General features: G+C 39.6%; 1 protein-coding gene across 1 annotated transcript in view; it reads left to right on the top strand.

Moving 5' to 3' along the window:
* mcu (mitochondrial calcium uniporter) overlaps positions 1 to 24,791 on the top strand; it is a 158,943-nt gene that overhangs the window by 57,403 nt on the left and 76,749 nt on the right. The window contains exon 3 of the mRNA XM_067421755.1: positions 16,865 to 16,978. Within this exon, the coding sequence (XP_067277856.1) occupies positions 16,865 to 16,978 (114 nt within the window). The remainder of the gene's footprint in view (positions 1 to 16,864; positions 16,979 to 24,791) is intronic.

Below are 24,791 nucleotides of genomic sequence, written 5' to 3'. Positions count from 1 at the left end.
AATGTATTGAAATCGAATGCGTTTCTGATGTGTTTATATATCTGTTGGATGCATGACCGTACAGTCTGGTTTCTTACATCACTAGTTGTTACATCGTTTTAACTGCTTGAGGTAACCATTACTGCTAATGTTAGCGTATGTCAGCCTCAACGACAAATTACTTGCATACTGCTGTTCTTTCCCTGTTAAATCCCTCCATGTTGTTGGCAACATGTTCTGAAATGTGCTGTATTCATACCGTTTCCCTTTCGGTGTTTTAAACGTGCATCAGATGTGTCGGCGCGCTCTGTGCACTGTGCTTTCCCTGAAGCGCAGCCTCACGCGTTAAAGGTGTCATGAACTGGTTTTTATTTTTTATACTGTTGTCTCAGGTCAACTAATGACGTTCGTGTGGTTTTAACATTAAAAAACATCATAACTAAAAAGTAATAGGCAATTTTCTACACTGGTTTTGAGGCTCTCTCCAAAACGCTGGGTTCTGATGGGCGTGCCGCACTGGAGACTTGGAAGTAAACGCCCACGGCTAGGATTGAATTTGCATATTTAATGAGCTTAAGCTCCCCTGTCAGTTCAGTTCACATGAGAGAGGATGGAGTAAGGGAGAAGCGGCAACCGGAATGATTTTCTCGATCACAGGGCTCGTGAACGTCTTTATCAAACAAACACAATGATTTATTTCTCATCCACCTGCGATTGATTGGATTATTATTTTTATATTACACATAGCCCGCAAGATCGGACGATATAAGCACGAACTGCGCGCGCATACATATACGTGCACGTGCGCGCCGCCCTTCTGATGTCAACTTGAGAGAGAGAGAGTAGCAGAACAAGAACGGAATATAATAAAATTGATCGTCCTGCCGGGCTTTGCGAGCCCTTGCCCATACGTGTCTTGAGTCCAGCGTGCTAAAGGTATGTTTCTGTTAGACACGTACACATAAGCAAAACGATCTATAACAATGCAATACTATCACATATAACAACACGTTTTACTCACATAAGTGTGTTGCACCATTCCTGTCGGATCTAAATCCAGCATTGACCGGAGATTTGTTTACAAACGATCCCACAGTGAACTGAAGTGAACATGTCTTCCCCACGTGAGCTGGAACTTCATTAAAAATAAAGTTCAACCTCTCATTCCTAATATCAGGATCAGAAGGACGCTTATGCAGCGACTGTGTTCTTCCACAACCAGGAATGGCGCAATATCTTAATCTTTCTCTGTATGTTTATTGTTGTTGACCAGCTAGCACGAGCCCTCCATGAGTCAGTGGGCGGGGCTACTGAATTAGACTCGCGGTAGAGGCGTGTTTCGTCACGCACTGACGTCAGTATGAAGCACAGGACCGTTAGCTCAGCCTGGTGGATCGGTCGACCTCTAGTTTTTCCACTAGTTATAGTCAGGTAAACAATACATAGCAGTGTTACATCATCGCTCGGCCCTCAAATCAGTGAAAACGCGTAACCAGTTCACGACAGGCTCCAGTTCGCACGGCTAAGAACTGGCCGTGGGCAAGAAAACACAGACAATCTCATTGACTAAGCATTTACATTTTACGGCTTCTTTTTACTCAATGTAGTGACCCAGAAATCCCTTTTTCTGTATAGAGCTGTATTAAAAGCATCTGACTAAATTGAACCAAAACTGTTGAACAGTAGAAATAAAAGCAAAATCATTGTTTTTATGAAATTGATGGCTGTAAATGACGTAAGCGTAAGTTAGCTTTGTACAGAAAGTTAAAAGATGTGACATGACTGAAATGCAGTGCCTTTATGAATGTCTCCTATAGATAATATTTACACACATTGTTTGTCTGGAATTTCCCTATTGATAACATAAATTGAGAGTAACGAGTAGCCCATTTTTGAAGCCATGAAATATGAAACGTTTTTTTTATTTATATTATTGCTGCACTCCTCATGCGTGCTGGATAAACAATGCTGTTAACTTCATAAATCTCTTATAGCACTTAATTATAGTGAAACGCATGCCTGAATTAAGAATTTAAAAGTTTTGCTAACGTCTTGGAAGTTTTTTTTAAAATTTATGCTATGGTTGACATTTCCGTGGAATTGCCATATGGAGGACAAAGTTAATTAGATTTTTATTTTTTTGCTGAGAACCCTCAGATTATCTCCCAGATAACCGAGGCCTGTTCACACCTTGCTATGCTAATGTGTAGGACAGCTCTCTGTCGTGCTGTAGGCCTGTAAGCTTTCCTGGGTGTTTGGTTTGCGTGCATGTCTTTATTTACCTCTTACTCCGGTTTCTCTCAGCCATGTGTCTGTATTTAGAACTGCTGCACTCTGGTCTTGTGTATCACGGGGGCCTCATTACCACTTGTTCGTGTTTGTATGTCAGGTCATATATTAACTCTAGGTCTGTTACTCATCTCTAAGCCAGAGTCCTCATAGGGAATCTCATTATAAAAATGTGTTCTCTAAAACTGTGAGGAGTGAGTATTAGGACTATGTCAGAGCCTGTTTGTTAAAATCCTATTATGACCTTTTTTTTGGTTGGGGTGTATACTAGAATAGGTTTTCAAAAAAAAAAAAAAAAAAAAATTCACATACTTTACAATTTTGCACCACCTCTTTTCCCTGTCTATCTCATGCGCTGTTTCGTTTTGATGAAGCCCCTCCTTCCGAAATACAAAATGTGCTTAGATTATTTAGCTGGCCTAAATAATATGTAAACACAGCATGTTGTGATTGGCAAACCTTTCAGAGCATGTTCTGGAAATGTCACAACCTAAATTAACCATAAAAAGTAAAAATAAAAAGTTTCATCTTCTCAGGTGTAAATATTAAGATTGCCGTCAATTTTGCCATACCAATTTGAGCCCGATTCAGACGATGGGAATGTTTCCGAACAAGAGGATCATGCAGAACCTTTGCTAGCACTGATTTAGTGGACGATTCAGAGTAGTAATTTCCTAAGGTTCGCTGAGGAATCTTAAAAAAGTGAGAGCACATAGCTAAATGCTTCATCAACACCGTAAGGTCTACACTAGAGCCCGAACTATTTATTGGTCTGCCGATTTTATCGCCCGATATGAGTAAATGCCGCAGATATGCCACCAATATGGCCGCGCGCCCAAGCATGTCAACGTATCTTACTGCGTGCAAATATTCGCACAAAATTCTCTTCGAGTATCATCGTAAACATAGTGGGTCACAAAATAACTTGTTGCATTAATATCTGGACTTTTGATATGAATATATCAAAAGAAAGCCTGTTTTATTCTAGCTTCATGCATTCTTTTTTATCAACACTCGAATGTGGGTACGTTTCATGAAAAAAAAGCTACATTTTGAGGAAAAAGCAGAGATACATTTTTTTTTTTAACAAAGACTCATTTACATACAGATGGGATTCAGATTGGAAACACAGATGGAGTAATAGATCGAGTCCATCTACACATCGAAGCTTCACAGTTCTGGGGTGACATTTCATTCAAGAACATAGCATTTTGATTTATATGCCGTTTAATGTTGATGATCGCATTATTTTACATATGCATCTTCTTATAAGAGATCGCTCATTCCTGCCTCTTCTTTGCCTGTGTTTTGCTCAGGAGATTCTGCACTCATTCAGGAGATGTGTAGTGTCCCCTTACCTTATAATTTGGGATTTTCCTTAGTTGTCAGTTATAATCATCAAAATTTAAATAAATAAACATATTAAATATGCCAGTATGTGTGTAATGAATGAATATAATATACAAGTTTAACTTTTTGAATGGAATTAGTGAAATAAATCGACTTCTTGATGATATTCTAATTATATGAACAGCAGCTGTATGTGCATACTGTATTATATATAGCCTACAGTACCAGTCAAACGTTTGGACACCAATGGGAAAGTGTGTCAACTTTTGGCTGGTACTGTACTATAATATACAGAAAAAATATCGGCCAATATATCAGTGTCAGAAATGTTTTACTCAATCATATCGGTATCGGTAACCGATTGCCCTGATAAAGCGGGACTTGCTCCGTCTTTCAGGATAACAGGCCTCGCGGCTCATCCCCTGTTTTTGCCATTCCTTGGGGGGGGATTATTTAAATGAGTGACCTTGTGACTTAACAAGATCATGAAGAAGTGTAGTCCTAAATTTGTTGTAGCACTTGAACAGTGTTTTCTTTTAGAGAATATCTACTTTTGGAGTGGACTTTAAACTTTGTAATCTTGCAGAACTTTTTTATGCTCATAAAGCAACATTACACACTAACTAAAGTTGAAAAAGTGAAAAAGCTCAATCTGTTTTATTTTTAGCTATGATGTCGAATGGCAAACGTGCAAAGTTTATAATTTCAGAACCATTAACCGTTGAGAAGAGGTGATTATGCCCCCCCATCCTTATCACGTTTGGTGTATTGAGGACCTAAGGGGTCCTTGCAAATGTCTCACAGCTGGGTGCTTGTCAATTCATGATGTGCTCATCTCTAATAAATTAGCCTGCAAATCAATATTTAACCAGTTGCTGAGGCAATATTTGTGACTTCATATTTTGTCACATTAAACTGTTATTTTCTCACAGTGATGAAAGAGCTCTATTCTGAACACATTACAAAACTGTCAACATCAGACACACACACACACACACACACACACACACACACACACACACACACACACACACACACACACACACACACACACACACACACACACACACACACACACGTTTGATAGCCAACGTTTTAGTTACTGGTTATAAACATATTTTTTAGCTGTTTCAAAATCCCCAAGACACTATTGCTTTTATAGGCCTATGTTTAGTCTGCACATTTTGAATCTGTCATCCTGCTCATATTCACTGTGTCTACGGGTCTCAAGAGATGAAATGTCCAGAAAATCGCTGTCATTGTGCTGACAGAAGAAAACCAGACAGCTAGATTGTTTCTTTTGATCTTTGGGGGAAACTTGTCGTGCTGCCGCTAACTGTGTCTCGCTAATAAATTGGAATACACGTGGTTGCTTTATGACAGTTCTGTAGTTTGGCATGAGAGGCAAGATGACAGTACTCTACAGGGCTAAATTCAAAAGCCAGTGACCATGACACTTCGCGTCGAGGTTGATAATGATATTTTAGCCCTTCACAGAGAGAGAACTTCATAACCCACCCAGTATCTAAGGATTATCACCACATGAGAGTGTTCCAGCAGAACTGCTGTGTGAAGATATATGCTTATCTGGTGGTAAACACAGGAGAAAGAGCAACATGACTAATGAGGTGGCAGATTATTTTTGTACTTTGTGTACAATTTAAATGTATTATTCCAAGTCAACTTCTAAACTCTTTAGTTGTCCTTTTTAATCTTCTTGCATATTAATCCATGGGGTACAATTAACAAATCACACTAAACATGTACTTTTAACCTCTGGTCATTGTAAACAATTACAGCCAGTGTACTGGGTTAATTGATGACTCACTGCTGAGAACAACACTGGCTTTCCACGAGACCTCTTACTTCATCTGAATGGCTGGCACAATAGAGTCACTACATAAACATGCTCTTTTACCTTTCAAACAACATAACACCTTTGAGTTGTCAAAAGGACTTCAACTTTCATTGTCCCAGTGTATTTATCTTCTAATGGCTGTTTAACATATGTAGTCATACAAGTAGAAGTACTGCACAGACCTTTATGTAGACCCAGTTTCCACAGCATGAAGGTAAGATCTTACTGGTTTATAAATTAATTGTTTGCTTTAAAATCGTTAACAATTTAGGAATAATGGTCTATTATTAATATTTAAAGGGTTACTTCAGCGATTAGCATATGGCTTTGTATCAGTAGAAACCCTGGAGTATATTCAAATTATTGTGCTTTCCCCCCTCATATCTCCTTGAGACAAGAGATTTATGCATTTTATTTCTGGAAAAATTCCTCCTATGATGCAAATTGACGATTTTTGCATCATAGGAGGAATGTTTGCCCAAAGGCTAAAGACTACATCCAGCAGAGGGAGCCATTTCCGCATGTTTTGAACCCGAGCATGGGGGATGGGAGATCACACTCAGCTTGCAGGGAGAGCTCAGCTGGCAGCTACAGGCACTCATTTAAACGGAGCTATGGTGTGCAATGTAAGTCTTTTAACTTCTCAAATTAATTTCTATGAAAGTTAAGCTTGTGCATGAACTGAAACGCGCCAGACTGAACTCGCGTTGTGAATGTATGCCGCGAGTGTAGTCGCGATTACCTCAGCTCTCATCACTCCTGCAGTTAGTGCTCAGTGCTGTGATACTCGCGCGGTGACTCACTCATTATATTGAACAGACACTTTCAGTTTTTAATTGTAGTGTCTTCTCTAACTCAGTCACTGTAATCAAGTTGGTGGTTTTGGGAATGGACCCACAGGGCAGCGAAGCATTCTGGGAATTGTAGTCTTTCATCCCCATGGGACAAAAATACATTTTCTGTCTTTTCTCAGTCTAGAAAGCACCAAATTCAAAAATAATTTCACATTTCTACTACATTGATGACCCAGTTTAAATACAGATTCATCTTCCTAGCGCTGAAGTACCCCTTTAACTATGCAGGACTAATGAGTAGAACTACATTAACACTTCAGCTGCTAATATTGACTAATATAGAAACAAGCTTAACTAATCAGTGAGTAATATCAAATCTAGGACTAAGATTACGGTGGCCCAGTAGTGCACAAATTTAAAATGCAAACATAAGTTCACAACACAAAGAAATCAAGCAACAACACAACACAATGAAAAAAGCCACAATACAACGGAAATGCTCCCAACCACTAGGGGGCTCTCAGAGTGCGGTAAAGTTAGTTTTCCATGTCATTCTATAGATTGGCCAGTCTTACGAAGATATAAACACTACGATCAGTTTTAAGTGTGTAAACATTGTATATCGACATGAAATATCAATTCAAAATCACCTACATACATATTTATGCTTGTGAATGCTTTTACTCGCTATCACGGCTGATGCCCAAGGGAATTGGCAGACGTTCCCTTGGGCATCAATCGCTGTGATGGCAAGTAAAAGTGTTATAAATACGTCGAGTATAAATATGCAGCTATAATTCATGTAATTCGTGAGTTTGAGTTTATATTTTATGTCAATATACAATTGTTTACACACTTAAAACTGATCATAGTGTTTATATCTTTGTAAGACTGGCCAATCTATAGAACAATGGCAAGGAAAACTAACTTTACCGTACTCCGAGAGCCCCCCCAGTGGTCGGGAGCATTTCCCATGTGTTGTGGCCTTTTCATTGTGTTGTGGATTTTTCATTGTGTTGTGGCTTTTTCATTGTGTTGTGGATTTTTCATTGTGTTGTGGCTTTTCCGTTGTGTTGTGGCTTTTCCGTTGTGTTGTGGCTTTTCTGTTGTGTTGTGGCTTTTTCGTTGTGTTGTGGCTTTTCCGTTGTGTTGTGGCTTTTCCGTTGTGTTGTGGCTTTTCCGTTGTGTTGTGGATTTTTCATTGTGTTGTGGCTTTTCCGTTGTGTTGTGGCTTTTCCGTTGTGTTGTGGCTTTTTCATTGTGTTGTGGCTTTTCCGTTGTGTTGTGGCTTTTCTGTTGTGTTGTGGCTTTTTCGTTGTGTTGTGGCTTTTTCATTGTGTTGTGGCTTTTCTGTTGTGTTGTGGCTTTTCTGTTGTGTTGTGGCTTTTTCGTTGTGTTGTGGCTTTTCTGTTGTGTTGTGGCTTTTCTGTTGTGTTGTGGCTTTTTCATTGTGTTGTGGCTTTTTCATTGTGTTGTGGATTTTTCATTGTGTTGTGGATTTTTCATTGTGTTGTGGCTCTTCTGTTGTGTTGTGGCTTTTTCATTGTGTTGTGGCTTTTTCGTTGTGTTGTGGCTTTTCTGTTGTGTTGTGGCTTTTTCATTGTGTTGTGGCTTTTCTGTTGTGTTGTGGCTTTTTCATTGTGTTGTGGCTTTTCTGTTGTGTTGTGGCTTTTTCATTGTGTTGTGGCTTTTCTGTTGTGTTGTGGCTTTTTCATTGTGTTGTGGCTTTTCTGTTGTGTTGTGGCTTTTTCATTGTGTTGTGGCTTGAATTTATTGTGGCTTTTCCGTTGTGGCTTGATTTTTTTTGTGTTGTGAACTTATGTATGCTTTTTAAATTTTGTTGTGTTGTGCACTACTGGGCCACTGTAAAGATAGTTCCTTATTAGGTAATTAATAATTACTGAATGAGATTACATCATTAATAACTAATAGATAATGACAAATTTAAAAAAAATACAAATTGATTACTAATCACAACATTAAGATGGGAGCAATTGATTTTTTTAAATTCTTAACGGAACTGTATGTAAGAAATGTATTTCAATAAATCAAAGGACCCTGATATGTCACTAGACATTAATAAATCATGTCAATTTCAAATACTTATATCACTGACAACAGTAGTCCGGCCAGGATATTGTCATTTAAAAGTTGTTGTTGCAGCCCTCAACTGATGTTGATGTTGACATGTTGTGTTTTGGTCTGAAGCTCTGCCCTCCACCTATCTACCAATCACAGAGTCAGTAGTGTTTCTGCATCCGGGTTGCCAGATCTGCTCTAGTTACTACAGCTGCAAATCTACAAACGTTCCTGCTGATCCTGCAGCCTATCCGGCAACCTCGAGTTAGGGGGAGGGGGAGAGGGGATACACCTGCAGTACCAGTTTTGGCCACAATCTTACATACACTTCCTTTAACGTCCTTTATGTGTTACCTAGTCACTATGCAGAAACTGCTAGTGATCATGTGATTACTTTATGATTATTTTAAAGTGAAAAACATATTTTTATAAAATAATGATCACTAGTAGTTCCTGCATAGTGACAAGGTAACACTTGAGTAATCAGTGATCCATTTTATAACTTTATTCAGAGTAAAAATGATGACTGATTACTTCTCTAATCTTATTAAAGGTCCCGTTCTTCGAAGCTTTGATTGTGTTTACAGTGTGCAATATAACATGAGTTCATGTTTCGCGTGTAAAAAAACAGTATTTTTCACACAATTTACTTATATGTTCAGCGCCGTTTCCTCTGTCCTAAAAACGGCCTGATGATTTCCTTGTTCTATGAAGTCCCTCCTTCAGAAACACGTAATGAGTTCTGATTGGGCCAGCGCTTCCCGTGTTGTGATTGGACAGCAGCTTAGCACACTTTGCCCGGAAAGGTCCCGCCTCTTACCATAACGGGGAGATGCAAGCGCTGAATGCGCGCTCTTCTCCACGTGTGAGAGCAACAAGACCACGCCCCCTATTTTGCGTGTTCTTGTGGGCGGAGGGTTAGTCAACAAACGGTTCTAGTGACGTCATTACATCCCTGCACTTCCTGCTGTAGTCCAAACCGGCCGCTCGCTGTAGGCTTTGAAAGGGAACTTCTGTTAAATAAAATATCTCGCTTGGCATTGAACTTTGAGCTTTATAATTTTACAGGTATTATTTATGCTCTAACAGCAATATTACACACTAACTAAAGTTTGAAAGATGGAATCGCGAAGAACGGGACCTTTAAGTAATTATTGATTATCCATTAAGGAACTACCGGTATCTCTTAAATTTGATATTACTAATTACTGATTGCTATCGTTGGTACAATGACTGGTTGGTGGGGAGTTCCTGCCTTAAGTGGAGGAGTTCAAGTATCTTGGGGTATTGTTCAAGAGTGAGGGAAGGATGGAACGAGAGATTGACAGACGTATCGCTGCAGCTTCTGCACTAATGTGGTCGATGTACCGGTCTGTCGGGGTGAAGGAGCTGAGCTGTAAGGCAAAGCTCCTGATTTACCGGTCGCTCTACGTTCCTGCTCTCACCTATGGTCATGAGTTGTGGCTGGGATAAGGTGAGAAGCTCAGTCACTCTGGAGGAGCTCAGAGTAGAGCCATTGCTCTTCCACATTGAGAGGAGCCAGCTGAGGTGGCTCGGGCAATCATTTCGGATGCCTGGGGTGGTGTTCTAGGCAGGAGGTGTTCTAGGGAGGAGACCCCGGAGGGATTATGTCTCCCGGCTGGCCTGGAAAGTGTATAGGGAGACGGAAGTCTGGAAGTCTCTGCTTAGACTGTTATACCCGCGACCCTGCCCCAAATAAGCGGAAGATGATGGGTGGATTAGATTAGTTAAGCTTGTTTCTATATTAGTTAATAGTAGTAGCTGAAGTGTTGATGTAGTACTACTCATTAGTCCCAGTATTCTAAAAGTGTTACCTTTTAAAATCTTCCTGGTCAATTGAATTTTGTTATGGCATCCACTTCAAATATTAAAATGCTCATGATAACTTTATAAACTTGAGCTTTAACTTCCGTCTTTGCAGTAACTGTATATTTCTAAGGACATCGCTATAACTAAGAGTTATTAGCTGGTGAAGTGGATTTACTTATTGTAGAGTAACTAGAGATGGCTGCACGCTTGTTTCTTTGGCGCATAAGGTCTATTAATAACAGCGTTTTGGACTTCCCACCTCTGATGCAACTGCAATAAAACTATAAGGCTACGTTTACACGTGGGCGGCTATTTTCATAACTATTCGGCTATTTTAACCTTTTTAACCTTTAACGTCAGTTTTCAGAAAAGTGTTCATTTACACGTACCCATATATATGCCATCAAGCAGAGTAGTGCTGCAACGACGCGTCGACGTCATCGATGACGTCGACTACGGAAATATGTCGACGTTCGTGAAATGCGTCGACGCGTCGTGTCAGACGTTCATCTCGCGTAATGTTGGCTTCTGCTCCTGGTTCTAATCACAAAAACCTAGACCGCGAATATCAAAAGTATGGGAATACTTTAAACAGAGGCCAAACAGTTTCCCACACATTTTGTGGCGGACTGCCACATAATCAATAACGGCTGCCACATTCGTCATTCATTCATTTTTACGCTATTTAAAAGACGCACGCATATTCGTTTAGCTGCATTTCCTTAAGTTCTCTCTCCGCCCTTTTGCGCGTCTCTTACTCACTCACACACACACGCGTTGCATTCGACCGTAAAACAAGTTTTATTGCATTTTGGCGCATTTACTATGACATAGCTTTTAAAACCAGAGCAGTTGAATAACAGAGTCGCGACACGCCTTCATCACGCGGCAACGCGCGGTCACGGCGCTCATTATAATTCTAAACAAACCAGCGCGGTGTCAATCAATTACTGACCAGTGTTTCCCAACCGGGATCCCGAGCAAAAGTTGAGGGGACGCACTTACACCGCGGTTCATCTCACATCTGATGACGCATCTTTAATATGGGTTGTAACTTGAAAATAATGCTGTATGTATGTTTATGTCGATGGATACACGTGCTGACTCCTCAGGTATACACTACAACAACAGCAATAATAAAAGGAAAAAATGTGGGCAAAACGGTCTCTCTTAGTAAACTTTATAAAACGCATGCGAGTGCTGCTGTACGTCCGAATATGAGCAGTCATTTTCACCGTCATCACCCGTGTGTAGCCAGGAGACGCGAATGAGAAGATCTGTCTCTGCTCGTTCCAAAGCGCGCAAATATTGAGTTATCTTTCAAATCCTGTGCTTAAACGGACAAACTCACAAAAAGTATGTCAAAATGTCATAGCCTACTCTATGCCTTAAGTGAACTTTATACAGAAAATACGACGACTATCCGTGGGTCTTAAAGGGGCAGTAGCCTTCACTGGTGTCTGTTTAATGTCAAACAAAAGATAAAGACCACTCACTGCTCCTGACTGAATAGCTTTTGTAAGTTTAATAAGGATTATTATTTTTAATTTTAAACAGTTAAATGTGTGGTTATTTTACTTTTGATTACTTCATTCCATTTCTCTACCTAAAAACTAATGTTAGACCCACCTGAAAAGCATTGTTTATTTTATTCTCATCTTTGCTCAATAGTATTTATTTGTGCTGCTGCTTCTATTTAAGTTATCTGTTCTTATTTTCTTTATTTTCATTTGACAGTAGTCCTTTTTCCCCTGAACATAGCAAATACCGAACTGTACTGAAACGTGAACCCAAACCCGTGATACAAAGTGAACTGTGAGCGATCTGTACCGTTACACCTCTAGCGTAACTTATGCGAGTGGGTGCCACAGAATTTTGAAAAATTTCAAAGGGTAAAAAAATAAATCGGTAGATTAGTCGACTAATCGAAAAAAATAATCGTTAGATTAGTCGACAGAAAAAATAATCGTTAGTTGCAGCTCTAAAGCAGAGTCCTGCACGGGTCTATTTTTGGAGACCTGCCCCTGCCCGTACCTGCAAGGTTTCGGATCCGACCCTTGACTTGTGAAAATATCAAATTTAAATCTGCACCCGCCCAGATCTGTTAATATTTGCCCCGTTACCCGACCCGTGCCCATGATAAATCATACATGCTTAAATCATTCCAATTAAAATGCTTAATTTTTGTCCTGCATCTATCTCAACATCAACAGCGTCATGAATGGGCTAATGAAACAAACTGTGCCTTTGAAGACTCGCTGTCAACAATATACTCCACTCATCAACTTTACTTTTACTTCATCCATTGCGACTCCTGCAACGCTCGCTCCAACTGGGCTACAAGAGGCATCAACAAAAGTTGCGATGTCTCAGTGGTGGTGACGTGATGGTTCAAATGGCATATCGTTGTTGCGTGTATGTTTAATGGTAATTTGGACATAGAAATTGTAATACAGTATGTTCGAAGGGGGAAGAACAGGGCGGTAACCGGCGAACATTTAAAAGACTTTAACCAAACAAAACGAAAGTAACGTAGGCAGCCCCTCATGGACAACTGCCACAACACACACACACACACACACACACACACACACACACACACACACACACACACACACACACACACACACACACACATAATAAAATGTAAACACAACTCAAGGTCAAATCCAAGCCTGGTCCTCTCTCGTCCTTTAGTAGTGTCGCTTGTCCTTATATGCCTCTCTCAGAGGACTCAAGACCGGTGTGGCTCGCAGGTGACGCTCATTCACAATCACGCCCCGGTCTCACTCGCTCTCTCGCTCGTCCACCTCGCCACAGAAATATTGCGCACATTTTTCATCCACGCTACTATCCGCCCGCACAGAGTTAATTATCCGCGCGCATCCCCACCCGTGAATTTGATAAATGTCACAATCCACCCGTTTTAGCCACTTTTATGCTGGTACCCGACCCGTTGCAGGACTCTTACTGTCAAGAACATGCCAAACCTGTAGGTAGTAGTGTAACTAGAAGCTCATTCCCACGTAAGCCATTCAGAAAAATTGAAAATTGCGGCTGCGCTGGCGGTGATGCAGACGGGTTCTTCGTGTTGGAGGGAGTTGTTGCAAAATTGCAAACCTCCAAACACTAATTCGTCTCTGCTCCTCGACATAATGAAGCAGCTGTAATTGCAAATGCAAACACACGAGAAGAGTTTGCACCAACATAAATGCGACTGCTACCCTGAACGCTTCCATGATCACTTGTGACGGAGGTGCGAGCTCTGGAGCGTACTGTGACGTTGGCTGCCTAAACACCCGTTTGTTTCAGTTTACATACAAACTTGCAAAAAAAGATTTTTAAAATCTAAGTTTTTAGAACGACTCGTTTTCAGAGGCCACTTCTCCGCTTGCGTGTAAACGAAGGGCGCAAACAAAGGGAAATGTCTCAGTTTTTCAAAAATAACCGTGTACGTTTAAACGGGGCCTATTCCATCATAAATTGACTGGATCATTGTCGTTTTCTATTGTTGCGATCTCATGAGTGACGGGTTGATGCCTATAATTGAGTGAATTTGGGAAAATCCAATGATTACTTCTTCCCCTTTATTGTAAAAACCTGGGCTCCTGAGTCCTAGTAGTTATGCAAAGCCAATCAGATTAGTGCTTGGCAAATTGAGAGAGTGCTTGACATTTGAATGCAATATGCATCAGATTGTCAGTGAACAAGACAATAAGTGTGATGCCTAATGGTTGAGACCATCAGAAACTCCTTGACTATGTTATTATAAACGGATGTTGCAAAAGTAATGGAGGTCTTGATGAGACAATTTGAATGGGGGATATCCTCATAGCCTTCAAAGGGCAGTGATAATTGCTGCTGTCATGGATGAGTGGCCCTAGAAGTTCACTCATGCCTGAGACCGTGTCAGCTCTACAAAACGATTTAGTTGCTCGCATTGACTGTCCTGTCACTACTTCCTGCTTAAACACTGGTGACACAGCGTGTTTGAAATTCCATCTCCGGCTCTGCATATGCAAGCCTATTATTTTCTGTCTATTATTTTCTTCTCGTTCCTGAGGTGATGGACGTGACACCTTTTATCTATCACTCTGGGAGCTGTACAAATACACCGCAGAAGTCGAGAGTAAGATCTATGGGCTCGGCGCCTGCATAAACTTAAGATAAGAGCTTTGCAGACATTTGAGTCCTTGACCCTGTTCAACCTGTGCTACACCTCGCCTACATACTCCCTCACATCTCCTGCTGCTTTCTGCCTCTCTGATGAGACATACCTCCTGCATCTGTCTGTAATGTTGAGCCTTTGCATTATTAATTTGTAATGTGTATAACTGTAATTGGATAGGGAACAGCTGCTATACGATGAGTAAAATGAAAGGTGATTTGCTAGGGTTGCAACGGTTCAAATTCTAGTCTGTATCAGTAAATACTCGGTGCATTGCAACAATTTGAAGCACTGATATTGCATATTTATTTTTCCAACAGCCTATTTTACTACACTAAAAAATACATGGCACTTTGAAATTACAGACAATTCTTCTTTTTTTGTTCTTACTGTCTATAGAATGCTGGAGTGATGTCACAGTTTAACCTGGAAGTAACACACACACACACACACACACACACACACACACACACACACACACACACACACACACACACACACACACACAATTGAAATTATTTTTCCATTCGCTTTTGAATTGTTGCAGAAAATAATGTCTGTGACCAACAAACGTTTATGATTTATACACAGTTGGTTCATCATGATCTTCACAACTGAGCAGAATTTTTAATCCAAAAAACAATTATTGCCAGAAGCAAAAAGCTTGTCGACTATAAACAAATGGTTGCGTGACTTCAGCGTCACCACCATTAAACTTCTGACAACTTTAAAAAACAATTTCCCTAAAAGTTTGAATTTATCACATATTTTTAAGCTTTACAGAAATAACTGAAACTCTGATGGTTTTTCAAAACTTTAGTCTTTTCCCTGCTCCTTACTCCTTCTCTCGTTTTACTTACAAAAGTACTTATTAAAACAAAGTGTGTGTGTGTGTATATATATATATATATATATATATATATATATATATATATATATATATACATATACACACACACACACACTTTGTTTTAATAAGTACTTTTGTAAGTAAAATATATATATAAAATATGTATATATATATAAATAAATACAGCTCCTTCTAAAAAAATAGCATATTGCCCCTGCTGGGCGTGGCTTTCAGATTATGATGCGTGTCGCTCTGTCTTCTGTCTCTATGGCCAAGGACTGGCCAGAGGCCGTTTGTCTGACATGTAATGCAACCAATCACAGTTCTTTTTGCTCCGCATAATGTTTAGCAGTGTGAATATGTAACGTCAATGTTGCTTCAATATTTGTAAATATTTGTCTGGTATGTAAAGCTCTTGGATTTGTTTTAAACTTTACATAATTGTGAAATCCAGCATTAAGTTTCTGATAAGCGCTCATTGTCACGGTTGTAAACACGACTGCATTCTCCTTCCATGAGGGGTTTTGGGCCATGGCATCTTTGTTTCCAGGCAGACCATTAAAGAATGCGGTGTCCCTGGAAATCCTGTTGAATTCAACCAATCAGATGACAACTTTGATACTCCTGAAGTGTTTCCCATTTTGTGTGCCATATACATTAGACGTTGTCTGACTATCACCAGACCAAGCTCAATTTAAAATTCAACATTGGTCTGGGGAGTCTGCTCTGTATTTTCTACTGCACAAGGGGCGTAATCAACTGGCATTATTCGAATAAGTCTTTATGCAATTGGATAGTCCTTCAACCAATCAGACCGCAAGAGGCGTGATCAACAGGCAACGACCCATTGCTTCTCTATTTGTCATCATGTTAAACCTGCCCATAGCACGCCAGGTGGATAAGCCAGTCTGTTATTGGTTCCCGCGAAAGTGTAACAGAAGCAGTAGAAATAAATGTACGGGTTTCCTGACTTGGAAGAGTTGCTGGGCGAAATCATATCGCCGGCAGATCAGGCTGGCTTTACCCAGTCTACTTTAGATGTTCAGCCAGCGGTCTGTGGGTGTGATGTGTGAGGCTGAGACTAGGCTTTTGGGTAGCACTTTATTTTGATGGCCCCTTTTGAACATTCTGTTGACTATAAGTAACTTTGCAACTACGTGTCAACTAACTGTCATTAGAGTATTAATAGACTGCTTAATATCTGCTAAGGTCCTCCAAAAGACTGACTGTAAGTGTTTTTGCAACTACATGTCAACTTATTCTAACCCTAACTCTACTAATACTCTAGTAGACGTGTAGGTGCCACATTACTTGTAGTCAACAGAATGTGTTAAAGGGACTATCAAAAGAACGTGAAACCGGCTTTCGTTAACATTGTACATTCAAATAGATATCTGAATATATAGAACACTTCTACCGTGTGCATTGAAGCATATAGATTACTGTTAATATAATATAATGTTATAAAGGTTTCTGCAATATTTCAAAATCGACACACCCCTTCCAACTCAGCAATTTGTGTATCTTATAGTATTTCATGTTTCCCACAATCTCACTTTTTTATTCATGTGCTTGTTTCTAGTTGAATACATTATTTAATTGTCATTTCTTGTTCTTGAATATCACTTTTAAGAGACTGATATTCTATATTTCCTCCTATCCTGCAGGAGGCGCTGTCCATTTCCTTTGGAAGTCACCAGACTGTCAGGAGAGCGCACGGTCTGAGAACAGGTGCCAGGTCTGCTCTCTTCTGCCACCCCAGTGCCACTCTGACAGCCCAGGTGAGCACTTCACACATTATGATTCATTCGCAGTCTGAGCTACGCTTGAAATCTCCCAAACGCTCACCATAAGCCCTCTCAGCCTCTACATTTGTGATGTAACATCACACACACTGCCGGGTGCTAGTCCGTTCTCAGCAAAAGAGATCTTGGAGGGCGCGTAACGAGTGCTCCTGTGCCTCCCTTCTGAACCCCCTGCGGTTTTGTGGACCGCACACACTTGACTTCCCCATCAGGCCTCAATCCATCTCAAGTGCACAATTATGTGAATGTTTCTCCAGAGAGTGACACCTCCTGTATTTTGCTCCAGGTTATTTATTTGCTCCAGCCAAACCGAAGCATTTAAAATTATAATTTCGTATTTTTGTTGAATCTATTACTAGTATAGGCGAAAGTTAACTAACTTGTCCTTTTGAGATGAAACTTTTTTCCTCCCGTGGAGGTACAGCTGGTTAGGCGTGGACAGTGTAATTGTGAGGGTGGAGTTTACAAAGCTCAGCTCCATGTAAAGACTTGTTGCTTCACAGTGCATAATAGTTGCATTACATCCATTTCATTCAATTCTCTTTCTGATCTTCTCATGCAGTCGTTGTATTTTTAAAACATTTATTTAATGTCTTTTCTTGTAAATTTAAATAAATGTTTCAATTATACATTAATTATAATGTTCCAGGTTGTTTTTAAAAACAAGAAGCACAGAAAAGAACAACTACAATTCTAACTTCTAAACAGCATGTCACATGTCTAGACAGTGCGGCTATTTCACTCACATTTGCGGCTAAAAATAGAACTGTACAGTGTATTTTAGAGCACGTGTGCAAATAAAAACAACCTGCAAATCGAGTTTTCTTAAAGGGGTGATGAATTGAGAAATCAACTTTCCCTTGAGCTTTTAATATAAAACTCATGCTAATATAAGAATATCCTGTAAGAGTCAGAGCTGAAAACGTCCTTGTTAGAAAAAGAAAAGCAAAAAGAGAAAATAATGTTAAAAATATAAAGGCCAAAGTGCAAGTACTATTTTTTTCTTCTTTTTTTTCTTCACACAGCTAGACACAAACTTTCAAAGGATTTTCTATTTGATAGTGTGCATGAACCGGGTTGCCAGGTATGTGCAACAAAAGTGGCCCAAAAATAGCCAATGCAAATTTCTCTATCGGGTGATTGGATTTCTCACTGAACTTCTACGCCTGGAGTGTGTGTTGGGGGTGTTGGTGCAGCAAAATCGTGTGTACGGGGGTGGAAATCAACCCTTGAGCATTTTTTTGTTACCTGTGGCAACTACTAAGTAGCCCAATTCTTGGCAACACTGTGAACAAATATAATTAAAAACTCGCCAGTTGTTCGTTCGCGAACATGGCCCTTGCTAGTGTTGACACCTTGTGCATAAAATTGAAGGCTCATGAAGCTGTTAGAAAAAGCCTAAAATATAGTTTTATGTCGAATGGGATCGCCAAAATATCTCCAAACCACTGAAGTTGAGCGAACTAACTTGTCAAAGATATCTTTGTCCTCCAGGCTGGTCGTGGGCTCTGAGTTTTCTTCACTATCGCTCATTTTTCTCCCTCCACTTCACTCCGATCCTCCAAGCCTGTCAGCCACTGACTGTAAACAGCAGCGCGTGCAGCACCCAGAAGCCCGGTCTGCAATACGCATGCGCAGCATTACGCATAGCACGTAAGCATTATATCGAGAATTTATCGAACTGTTCTTATCGATTTATCGAGGAAAATTATATTGTGATAATTATCGTTATCGTTTTATTGCCCAGCCCTACCCATGCCTTAGCTTAGCATATGCATAAAAAACAAATTGCACATCAACTTTCTCCACCCCTGAAATGACTTTCCTCATTGGATGACATCATCATTCCAGTCCATTCCTGATCAATTCCCTTCAAACGTTTGTAAAATTCAGTGCACGCTGACTCATTTTGACTTTGTTAATAAAAAAAACTATATTCATGTCTAGGTTTGAGTGTTTATCTCTAATGAATTATGATTTAGACTTAATGATTCAGACTCTCAGAGAGTTTTTATTTCGTCCTGAAGGGCATTCACAGCATAATCGAATTGATGTCTCCTGAAGTAGCATTCTTTAGCATGATCATTTCATCCTCGTTTTTACTCATTGTGGTTTCCTTTGACAGGAGATCAATTTGGCTAAATCTGCTAAGAGAAACATTAGGATTGGCTTTTCCTTCTACACTAGATTGGTTTGCAAATTTAGTGAGGCTTGCACATCCCTGTAAGGGAAAGTGTTCGCATATTTCAAATAGGGATGTGTATCTTCTTCTTCCTGCCAGTGTCTGTGATATGACTGATCAGAGGAGGATGTTTGTTGTCTAAGTGCTCGCTGTGATTCTTGCTGGCGCATTTTTCTCTCTCTCGGTCTCTCTCGGTCTCTCTCGGTCTCTCTCTGTCTCTCTCTGTCTCTCTCTCTCTCTCTCTGTCTCTCTCTCTCTCTCTCTCTCTCTCTCTCTCTCTCTCTCTCTCTCTCTCTCTCTCTCTCTCTCTCTCTCTCTCTCTCGTGCGCATGTGTGTGGAGTGTCTGTGGGGAGCGCGTGAGCGGAAGAGTGTGTGGCGTTGAATGAGTGAGTTTTTCTAACTTTTTTCTCTTTTATTGCGGCTTGGTTGTGTAAATCGTTTATTTGGCAAGTGTAATATTGAGCAAGTAGAGACGCTGGCCGATATGGCGGCGTCTCAAAGTTTGGATGACTTAACGCGGAAGCATGGAATTAAAATCATCACTGCAGAGCGTTGTTCTGTGGAGGATTGCACAATTGCAGTCGCTGAAGTTGTTGGATATTCTAGTATTTTGTCTGCAGCTAGAATGAATAGTGCTGTAGTGATCTTTTTGAATAGTGTAGAGAAAGTTAATGATGTTGTAGTGAAAGGGATTGTCGTCAACAGTGCGTTTACTCCGGTAATGCCGTTAGTACAGCCGGCTAAAAGGATTACGCTTTCAAATGTACCGCCGTTCATCAGAGATGAGATGATTGAAAGGGAATTGATGAGACATGGTAAAGTTGTGTCTAAAATCAGGAAGATTGCTTTAGGGAGTAAATTACCTCAGTTGAAACATGTGGTTTCATTTAGAAGACAGACATATATGGTTCTAAAGAATGAGAATGAAGAGCTAAGCTTAGCCATGAAATTTAAGGTGGACAATTACGATTATGTGATTTATGCAACGTCAGAAAGTATGAAGTGCTTTGGCTGTGGGCAGGAGGGACATATAATTCGTGCTTGTCCTGAGAAGGTTGATTCAGTAATGCCTCTAAATGAGAATCAAATAAATTTGGGTAGAAATGAAGAACAGAGACAGTCAGAAACTGGTGAAAGATCGAGTGCTGACACGGAAAATGGAGTAGGAAATATTAATGACGTTGAAAAGGAAAACTTGGAAGAGGTTGTGAATGAGGCTATAAAAGCAAACATGAAAGAGTTTGAGGCAACTGATTCTTTGGTTGTAATTGGAGGTGAGGAAGATCTGGAAATGGTAGAAAATGAAAGTGTGTTTAAAACACCTGCAATTAAAAGGAAATTACAGAAAAAAGGCTGTGGGAAGAGAGGTAGGAAAGAAATAGGCGGTGAAGTATCAGGAAAAGATGTTGAAAATTCTGAGATTCAGATGGAATCAGATAATGTTGATGAGTCTCAATCAGCCCCAGAAAGTGGGAGTGATTCTTCAGGATCTGTAAGTTCAGCCTCAAAAAAACGATTCGCTAGAAGTGATTATACGATTGACAGAATAAGAAAATTCTTACAAACAACTAAGGGAATGAAAGGAGTGAGAGTGGAAGATTATTTCCCGGATCGAGAATTGTTTGTCAATTCAGCCAAAATGTCAATGAAAGAGAAGGGTGCAAGCTGTTTGACGAATCAAGAGATTTACAGATTGAAAAAATTTGTGCAAAAGATTAAAATGAATATACTTAACGATGAATTTGAAACAGATTAATTTCTTTATTTTTCTTGTGTTGTTTTTTTTGTGGTTTTGCCCAATTCTGGTCTCTATTCATACATTTATGAGCACACTAAAATTGGGCACACTCAATGTAAATGGAGTACGAGAAAGTGGGAAGAGAACAAAGCTTTTTGAATTAATAAAACAAAAGAAATATGATGTGATGTTGGTTCAAGAGACCCATAGTGATGAAAAAAATGAGACTGACTGGAAAATGGAATGGGATGGAGAAGTTATTTTAAGTCATAAAAGTTCATCTAGTGGTGGTGTAGCTGTTCTTTTTCAAAAACACATGAAACCTTTATCATATGAAGTTGAACATATTGTTGAAGGGCAACTACTGAAAGTTAGAGCAAAATTTGAAAAATTTGTTTTAGTTTTTTTAAATATTTATGCTCCTGTTTGTGGTCCTGAGAGGGTTTTTTTTTTTGAAAAAACTGAATGATGCTCTCTCTAGTTTGGAACAAGAAGAGTATATGTTTATGGGAGGAGACTTTAACTGCACAGCAGATGCTAAAGTAGATAGGAACCATAAAGAGCCTCATATTGCATCTCAGAATGAAATGTTGAAAATCATTGCTGGACATGATCTCTATGATATCTGGAGAATATTGCATAAGAATGAGAGACAATATACATGGGCACAGGCAAGAGAGAATTTAATTACTTTGGCTAGACTTGACAGATTTTATTGTTATAAGCATCATTTTAATGTTATAAAGAAATGTGTGATTTTACCTGTAAGTTTTTCTGACCACTGTTCAGTTGAATGTAATATTTATATAGCAAATATAAAACCCAAAAGTGCTTATTGGCACTTTAATGTCTTATTGTTGCAGGATAAGTCTTTTATTGAGACATTTACATATTTTTGGAAACAGTTTGGGTTGAAAAAGCATGAATATAGATCTTTACGACAGTGGTGGGATTGTGGTAAAATGAAAATACAGCAACTGTGCCGGCAGTACACACTCAATGTTTCCAGAGACATTTCCAGGTCGATGAAAAACCTGGAGATTGAAATTGTGGAACTGCAGAATTCAACAGCATCCACGGGAAACCAAGGGCTTAGTGAGCTCCTCAAATCCAAAAAGAGTAAGTTAGATGAACTGTTAGGTGTTAAAGCACAGGGCGCACTGGTCCGCTCTCGATTTCAGAGCATTGAGCAGATGGATGGCCCGACTAAGTTCTTCTTTGGTCTAGAAAAAAAGAATGGTCAAAGTCGTTATATTCACTCGCTATACTCAATAACTGGAACAGACATAACAGAGCCTAATGAGATTAGAAAAAGGGCGGTGTCTTTTTATTCAGAATTGTATAGGAGTGAGAGCCCAGAAGTGGATGAGTCAGTCAATGAGTTTCATACAGAGCTGCCAAAAGTGCCGAACGAAGTGAATGCTGAACTTCAGAAGCCCATTTCCATAGCAGAATTGCAGATTGCACTGCAGAGCATGGAATGTGGCAGGGCACCTGGGATGGATGGTCTCCCCAGTGACTTTTATAAGGCTTTTTGGGCAGTAATAGGGGAAGACTTGCTTGCAGTACTGAGTGAGAGTCTGGCTGATGGCTTGCTACCACTGAGCTGCAGAAGGGCAGTCATAACCCTGCTGCCAAAGAAGGGAGATTTGAAGGATATGAAGAATTGGCGACCCGTTTCACTTCTGTGCACTGATTTGAAAATTTTATCCAAAGTTTTGGCAATAAGACTGAGGGAGGTAATTGGTCGTCATCACGATCAGACGTACTGTGTGCCTAAGAGGTCTATCTTTGATAATATATTTTTGATTCGAGATAGTTTGGAAGTCTCTAGGTTATTGGGTTTAAATACTGGTCTTATTTCCATAGATCAAGAAAAGGCGTTTGATCGGGTTGAGCACGGCTATCTCTGGCGTACACTGGAGGAGTTTGGGTTCAACCCAGGTTTTATTGCTATGATCAAGGTTATGTATCAGGACATTGAGAGTGTGCTGAAGATAAATGGAGGTTTGTGTGCACCTTTTAAAGTTAAAAGAGGGATCAGACAGGGATGTGCATTGTCAGGTATGTTATATGCCTTGGCGATTGAACCTTTGTTAGTAAAAATCAGAAGTAATATTGAAGGCTGGTCGATACCACAATCAGGTGAAAAAGTCAAATTATCAGCTTATGCTGATGATATTATTGTTATGATTAAAGATCAAAATGATATATTGATGTTAAGGAAAATTATTGATGATTTTGGCATTATTTCTTCAGCCAAAGTAAACTGGCCTAAAAGTGAGGCATTGGTGTGTGGTAAATGGGATGGAGTTCCTCCTAGTTTACCAGGAGGCCTGTCCTGGAGAAATGATGGAATTAAGTATCTGGGAGTTTATCTTGGGAACGAGTCTATGGTACAAAAAAATTGGGAAGGTATTTTAGAAAAAGTAAAAGGGAAATTAGACAAATGGAAGTGGCTTTTGCCAAGGATGTCATTTAGAGGGAGAGTTATAGTTATTAACAATTTGGTTGCATCAATGTTATGGCACCGTCTGACTTGTATTGATCCTCCTATTGGGCTTTTGGCAAAACTACAAACCATTTTAGTAGACTTTTTCTGGAGTGGATTTCACTGGATTGCCCAGAGCGTACTGTTTCTCCCCACGGAGAAGGGCGGACAAGGACTCATACATCTGGCCAGCAGAAGAGCAACTTTTCGATTGCTGTTTATACAGAGATACTTGACTGGACCAGAAAATTTGGTATGGAGGAAAGTAGCTGACATAATCTTTAATCAAGTGAGTGGATTGAATTTGAACTCAGGACTTTTTCTAACAGACTTCGGAAAACTGCAGTTGAATACGTCGATTCAATTCTACAAAGGACTTTTTAATGTCTGGCAACTTTTTTAAAAAACAGAGGCAAGACACAACATCTCTGTACTGGCTGCTTGAGGAACCTCTTGTTCATGGAGCGAGGTTGGATGTGACTTGTGAAGCCACACCAGGACTATCTCAAATACTGTGTTCATCCAAAACATTAAAGTTACATCATTTAATGGACATTGGTGGTCCTGAGCTATGTAATGCTCAAGCAGTGGCATCTCATTTGGGAATTCAATCTGTAAGACAAGTTGGAAAAGTGTTAGATTTATTAATGCAAAGGTTGTCAGTCGAAGAAAAAATATTGTTGAAAGAATATTATAACGGTAAAGTGGTTTATACTACTACAGATCCATTTCCAATAATGTTAATTACTCCTGATTTAAAGGGGTTAAGTGGCGTTTTGTTGGATTTGAAAAGTCTGGAGAATTTGAATTTTCAAGATGTTCAAAGGAAAGTGTTATATAAATGCTGTGTAAAGGTTTTAAATAAAACAATTCTTAAAGAACGAAAGGATACAGTGTGGAGAGAAAAACTGGGGTTGGAAGATGATGTTAAACCTGTATGGAGAATTCTTTATAAGTCACCATTAGAAAAGCACACTGGTGATCTTCAATGGAAGATATTGCACGGCACAGTTGCTGTTAATGCATTTGTGAACGTTATTAATTCCAATGTGTCTGATGAATGCCCTTTCTGTAAAATAAGGGAAACGATTTTTCACTGCTTTTTAGAATGTTTAAGATTAATGAATTTGTTTAATATACTCAAGTTAATGTTTCTTAATTTTGGTGACAACTTCTCCAGTCAAAATTTCATTTTCGGTCCATGTTATAGAGCGGCACAAAAAAGCAAAGGTCAACTGCTAAATTTCTTGGTTGGACAAGCTAAAAGAGCTATATATATATCAAGGAAAATAAAACTAGAAGGAATAGTGGGGCAAAAAGTTGAGACTGTTTTTAAAAATTTGGTGAAAAGTCGGGTTCTGATTGATTTTAAGTTTT

The sequence above is a fragment of the Pseudorasbora parva genome, chromosome 17 (genome assembly GCF_024679245.1).
Source record: "Pseudorasbora parva isolate DD20220531a chromosome 17, ASM2467924v1, whole genome shotgun sequence".
NCBI lineage: Eukaryota > Metazoa > Chordata > Actinopteri > Cypriniformes > Gobionidae > Pseudorasbora > Pseudorasbora parva.
Note: the sequence above shows the minus strand (reverse complement) of the source record. Positions and strands in the feature narration are given on the sequence as shown.